Below are 6,715 nucleotides of genomic sequence, written 5' to 3'. Positions count from 1 at the left end.
AGTAAAGGAAATGAAATGCATGCATATAAGCTTATTTATGAAAGCAAAGGAAAAGGGATGTTGGGTAAGGCAATTCTTTGTCTCTAACATTTAGATATCATGGGTTATAGGATCCCCATTAGGTAATTCATGAGTTTTATACCTCTGGTATCCATTATTTGTTATGCTAAGAGAAGTTTTGAGGAGCTTCTTTTAATGGGCCTAGCATATTAGACATAAATGATGTTTGGGGGCCAATAGTGACATGAAATACCTTATTATGAATTGCTTGTGTTGTGGAACCATAAATAGGGATAATGTATTTCATATGCTTGAATATAAATGTTTTATTTTCATTTAAATAGGTTTTTACTCACTGAGCTCCAAGCTCATACTACTTTATCTATCTTCCACTGTTAGGGACAAGTGTTAAAGATACAATCAACATGTTTAGGGTATGAGTTTCAAAGGCTATTGCCTCATTATATTGTAAAATGGTATAAGTAAAAATTTATAGAACTCTTTATGGACATGTAAATGTATAAAGGTTTATTATGCTTTTAATCAAAAGATATTTTATGATACGAATAAATTATTATTATTATTATTATTATTATTATTATTATTATTATTATTATTATTATTATTATTATTATTATTATTATTATTATTTGTATTTGAATGTGTTTTATGATAAGAATGGGCCTTACCAATGATTATGAAAGTTATGTTTAGGCTTGCTATGGGTTTGAATGGCCTTTTGCTTGCCTATTCCTTAGTGACGGTAGCAGTGCCGGACTGGGCTGTTATAAATTTGATACTATTTTGGCTTTCATATTCAAAAACCAAACATGAGGAAGGCAATCCATCCATTAAGCTAAAACTAACACCATATCCAACCTCTCTTGAATCCAATCATCGAATCCATCTAATGTTCTTAGCGAGGATTTGAGGACAAATCCTTTTCAAAAAGGGGGGTTTGATGTGCCTCCAAGGGGGTCAAGAATTTTCATCAATTTTAGAACCTTGAAGCATGTTCATCACAAGCATGTAAGATGGAAAGAACATGGGAAACCCTTTCATTATGATTGCATGGACTTAGTGAAAAAAAAAAAAAAGAAGAGTTAAGCCTATTTGGAATTAAGAAAATTAGGCTCAAATGGAGCACACTATTTGGGCATGTATTGGGCTGACTTGTAGTGGGCATTTATTCTTTCAAATTCGTAGGTCCATAATTGTAATGCCCGTGCTTTAACCACTAGAGGAATTGTGCACTTGGCCTAACCCATCCTGAGCCTCACGATTTTTTCCCATTGGTGGAATGGAGGACTTCCCAGGAGGTCACCCATCCTAGGACTTCTCTCAAGTGAACACGCTTAACCTCGAAGTTCTTCTAACTCTCCAGGCTATTCCACCAAAAGGCGCCTCTAGTGATTAGTTTCCCCCATTTCAATGTATGATTCCATTCATTCCTGCCCCCCATTTGGATAAGGGCACCAGCGAGCCTTACCCTCCCAGAGGACCACTCCGGCCGAGACCTTCCCTTTCCACATGGGATGTTATGGGCCCACCAGCTGTTGCCTGGTTCATCCTCGAACCACACATCTACTGGAGGGGGTTCGGCTCTGCTACCATTTATAATGCCTGTGCTCCAACCACTAGAGGAATTGTCCGCTTTGGCCCACCCCATCTTGAGCTTCACGGTTTTGTCTCATTGGTGGAGTGGAGAACTTCCTAAGAGGTCACCCATCCTAGGATTTCTCTTAAGTGAGCATGCTTAACCCCGGTGTTCTTCCAACTCTCCAGGCCATTTCACAAAAAGGTGTCTCTAGTGATTAGTTTCCACCATTTCAATATATGATTCGATTCATTCTTGCCCCCCATTTGGACAAGGGCACCAACAAGCCTTGCCCTTCCAAAGGACCGCTTCAGCCAAGACCTTCCCTTTTCACATGGGATGTTACAATAATATGGTATTATTTATTCACTTTTGAAAGCCCATATTGAGGAGATTTTAGTGTTTCTAATGCCTTTTATGTTCCTATATGGATTGAGAGTCAATTTGGCATATTTGACTGCCAAATATTCTCCAAAATCTTCATAGATTATGGCCAGCAACAATATGGATGAATTTTGACTTGTCAACTCAGAAAATAATATTATGAGGCTATTACTATCTTGGAAGATCTTGGCTAGGACTTTATTAATTAGGAATCTTTTACTTTTCTTTTCCTATTTCTATTAGGATTTATTCTAGATCTGTATTTCTTTATTTCCTAATTAATTTCTTTATAATTTTCCTTTTTAGTTTCTTCTCTTTGCCTATAAATAGGCTCACATATGTAATGCTTAAACACAATTAAGAGATTTTAGACACTTCAGAGAATGAAGAGAAAAGCTTAGCATAAGTGCTACCTGATGTGCCACATGATAACATGACAAATGAGGGCCCATTGACTAGGTCCAAAAGCAAGATCATTGCTTTGCTTGCTTGTATTCAGAATTAAAGAAGTTGGGCAGGACTTAGCAAGTCCATGGGGCATGTGAGATGGGTGCAAATTAAAATGTTTAAGCTTAAGTTAAAATAAAGATAATGGGCTGATTATGAAGAAAAATAAGCCCATATGTGTGTAAAAGGCCCCTATTTGCTATTTGGAATTGCCCAAGTCAAAGAAATCAAAAGGAGATTGAAATATATTTCAATTAAGGAAGGAAATAAGGTTGAAAAGTCACCAAATCTCCTCAAATTCTTGCATCACTCCATGGGCAAATTTCTAAAGCATTTTTTCTCAAAAATTCAATATTATTTCTTATTTAGAAGAGTATTCAAACTTCCTATTTAGTAACCTTATTATTTTCCTTTATAGTGCTTGTAATTAACCTATATAAAGGCTAACTCTTGTAAGCTCAAAGCATTCTGAATTTTAATCAATAGCAAGTGATGCTTCTTCTTTCTTATCAAATATTATTTATTTATGGCAAAGTCTTGACTTATCACAAGAGTTCCTATTGTGGCGTCTTCATTGGGATTGTAATCTTTATGGCGAGATTACTCTTATTAAATTTTACGTTCCATAGTTATCTTCTTATTTTTGTCTTTTATTACTGTTGCATCTTAAATCATAAAATACCAAAAAGAAATCCTTTCTTTTTATTGTTGAAGTTGATTTTGGTGTTATATTGCTTAATTTTTGCTTATTCTTGTTCCTAGATTCATTTCAGAAGAATTTCTTATTTTTTTATAACTAATCAATTTCATTCTCTCCTTCACAATGTACATCAGTTTGGTATCAGAGCCTTGGTTAAGCAGCACTTTGAAGCCTTTGGAGTGCAAACACATGAGGGAGTGAATCGACCTGTCCTTTAACTGAGTGAAACACTTAGTGGGTTTGATTGTGATAGCAATATGTCTGATGATGGAGAGGTGCCTCTACCAGTTCCAATAGGTCTCATATTGGATCAAGCACATATGCTAACACTTGAAAGACAGCAGAATGCAATGCAAGAGCAAATTGCTCATATCACACAAGCTTTGGCAAGACTAGTTGCAGTCCAGCCACAAAGAGAGCGCAATGGTCCTAGGCAGCAAGGGCATGGTGATGATGATAAAGAAACTAGAGTTGAAGAAGGTGCTTATGATCAGCACCTGCCTAGGAGTCCACATGGCCAAAGAGACAACATCAAGATGAAGATTCCAACCTTTCGAGGTACCAGCTGACCTAAAGAGTACCTAGAATAGGTACAAAGAGTTGATAAAATCTTTGAGTATCAGGAGTACAACAAAACAAAGAAGTGCAAACTTGCTGCCATTGAGTTTGTTGATTATGCAAACTTATGGTGGGAGAACATAAAGGCTCAAAGACGTAGGGATGGGCTTGATGATGTGCACACTTGGCGTGAGATGAAAAGAATCATGGAGAAGCGATTTGTACCTAAATATTACAAACAGGAGTTGTATATCAAACTCTAAAGTTTGCACCAAGGTGGAATATGTGTGGAAGACTATGTTAAAGAATTTGAGATGCTGATGTTGAGATGTGATGTGAGGGAACCACAAGAACAAACCATTGCCCGTTTTCTTAGTGGTTTGAATTATGAAATTGCTAATACTGTTGAATTGCAACCATATGTGTTTTTGCAGGATGTGATCAAACTTGCCATTAAGGTTGAAAGACAAAGAATGAAAGGTGGATACAAGGGCACTACTACCAAAACATTCACAAAACCTTCTAACACTAGCGCCCCACTTACTAGTGATAAAGGTAGCGTGAAGAAGCATGACAAAAGGGAAAGCTCTGCCAAAGCACCAGTGAGTGTAATTAAGGGCAAGGAGAAGGAAGTAGATTCAGCCCCTTCCAAAAGAAGTAGAGACATAAAATGCTTCAAGTGCCTTGGCCATGGACACATTACTTCAAAATGTCCCAACAAGAGAGTAATGGTATTGAGGGAAGCCCAGTGGGAGCTAGAGAGTGAAGATGAGACTTACAAAGAGGAAGAGAATCATGAAGCATATGGCGATGAGGAAGTAGAGTATGTTGATGTTGGGGAGATGTTCGTGGTCAGAAGAACCTTAAGTGCACATGCAACAAAAGAGGAAGAGCAAAGAGAGAAAATCTTCCATACCAGATGCACTATTCTTAACAAGGTATGTAATTTCATTATTGATGGTGGTAGCTGTACTAATGTTGCTTTTACTATCTTAGTTGAGAAACTTAATCTGCCCACCTTAGTGCATCCTCATCCTTATAAATTGCAATGGCTGAATGATGATGGTGATGTTAAGGTGACTAAACAAGTAGTTGTTCCTTTCTCCATAGGCAAGTATAAATATGAAGTTGTGTGTGACTTTATGCCCATGAATGCTAGCCATTTGTTATTAGGGAGGCCATGGTAATTTAACAGAAGGGTTGTGCATGATGGTTTTAAAATACTTATTCTTTTATGAAATATGGGAAAAGAACTGTATTAGCCCCTCTTAGTCCCCAACAAATACATTAAGAGTAGTTAATTAGCAACAAATAAAAGAAGAAAAGTTTGTTCCTCAACAAGAGGGATGTTTTGAAGGCTATCACTAACCAGAATTTTGTTTTTGTGCTTATTGTTAAAGAATTGCTGGAATCTAGCCACATTGTAGTTCCTCTCATGGTGGCCTAACTATTGGAAAAATTTGAAGATGTTTTCCTAAAAAATTGCCAGAGGGACTACCTCTTTTTTGTGGCATTGAACATCATATTGATTTAATTCCTGGAGCGGCATTACCAAATAGACCAGCCTACAGAAGCATTCTCGAAGAGGTTAAGGAGTTGCATAAGCAAGTCATTGAGCTATTGAAAAAGGGCTATGTTCGTGAGTCCATAAGCCCATGCTCTGTTTTAGCTTTGTTGGTGCCCAAAAAGGATGGTTCCATGTGCATGTGTGTTGATAGTAGGGCCATTAACAAAATCATTATAAAGTATCACTATTCCATCCCTAGACTTGATGAAATACATGATGAGTTACATGGTGCTGTTATCTTTTCAAAAGTTTATTTGAAAAGTGGTTACCATCAAATTCGAATGAAGGAGGGGGATGAATGGAAAACAGCCTTTAAAACAAAGTTTGGGTTGTATGAGTTAATTGTCATGCCTTTTGGCCTTTCTAATGCCCTTAGCACTTTTATGAGACTCATGAGCCATGTACTTTTCCACTTCATTGGCAAATTTGTGGTTGCTTGTTTTGATGATATTCTGATTTATAGTAGGAGTTTTGCGGATCATCTCAAGCATCTAAGGGCTATTTTTGAAGTTCTACGCCAAGAAAAGTTATATGCGAATATCAAAAAGTGCACTTTTTGCCACGATCAAGTCACATTCCTTAGCTTTGTGATATCCAAACATGGCATGGAGGTGGACAAAGAAAAGGTGCAAGCAATACAAGAATGGCTAGTACCAACTACAATATCGGAGGTGAGAAGCTTTCATGGCCTAGCCTTTTTCTACAGGAGGTTTGTAAAGAATTTCAGCACCATCATGGCCCCCATAATAGAATGCTTAAAGAAGGAAGGGAAATTTAATTGGAGTGAGCTGCCCAAAAGAGCTTTGAACTCATCAAAGCAAAAATGACCTCTACTCCAATACTTGCATTGCCAGATTTTTCGAAAACCTTTGAGGTAGAATGCAATGCTTCTGAAGTGGGAATCGAGGCTGTTATAATGCAAGAACGACATCCCATTGCTTATTTCAGTGAAAAGTTGAATGGAGCTAGTTTGAACTACTCAACCTATGATAAAGAGTTCTACGCTCTTGTTTGTGCCTTGAAGACTTGGCAACACTACCTCTTGCCAAGAGAGTTTGTTATCCACATAGACCATGAGTCCTTGAAGCACCTAAAAGGACAAAGTAAGCTGAACAAGCGACATGCCAAATGGGTGGATTTTCTTGAATCATTCTCGTATGTGATCAAGTATAAGAAGGGACACTCCAACATTGTGGCTAATGCATTATCTAGGAGGTATGCCTTAATCTCTTTGTTAAATACTAAACTGTTGGGATTTGAATTGATGATTGAGCAATATAAGTCAGATGGGGACTTTTCTTCTATCTATGATTCTTGCAAAGAGAAAGCCTTTCAGGGATTCTACCAACATGATGGCTACATCTTTAAAATGGGAAAGTTATGTATTCCCAATTGTTTTATCAGAGAATATTGGTAAGGGAGACACATGGAGGGGGTCTTATGGGCTATTTCGGTGAAAAGA

At 37.4% G+C, this 6,715-nt stretch overlaps 1 protein-coding gene across 1 annotated transcript; it reads left to right on the top strand.

Annotated features, from left to right (window-relative positions):
- Positions 1–3,385: 3,385 nt before the first annotated feature.
- LOC131180123 (uncharacterized) lies at positions 3,386–6,080 on the top strand. The gene is made up of 3 exons (XM_058147739.1): positions 3,386–3,686; positions 3,963–4,796; positions 5,176–6,080. Exons 1-3 carry the CDS (start codon positions 3,386–3,388, stop codon positions 6,078–6,080), a joined length of 2,040 nt encoding a protein of 679 aa, XP_058003722.1.
- Positions 6,081–6,715: the final 635 nt, after the last annotated feature.

The sequence above is a fragment of the Hevea brasiliensis genome, chromosome 5 (assembly GCF_030052815.1).
Source record: "Hevea brasiliensis isolate MT/VB/25A 57/8 chromosome 5, ASM3005281v1, whole genome shotgun sequence".
Lineage (NCBI taxonomy): Eukaryota > Viridiplantae > Streptophyta > Magnoliopsida > Malpighiales > Euphorbiaceae > Hevea > Hevea brasiliensis.
This window is presented reverse-complemented; position numbering and strand designations above follow the sequence as displayed.

What these genes read in the sequence shown, in the direction of transcription:
- LOC131180123 (XM_058147739.1), top strand. Translation starts at nt 3,386, where the DNA reads ATGTCTGATGATGGAGAGGTGCCTCTACCAGTTCCAATAGGTCTCATA. An exon ending in GAAGATTCCAACCTTTCGAG is followed by an intron (nt 3,687 to 3,962) that starts GTACCAGCTGAC and finishes GTTTGCACCAAG; the next exon opens with GTGGAATATGTGTGGAAGAC. An exon ending in AGTTGTTCCTTTCTCCATAG is followed by an intron (nt 4,797 to 5,175) that starts GCAAGTATAAAT and finishes AAAAATTGCCAG; the next exon opens with AGGGACTACCTCTTTTTTGT.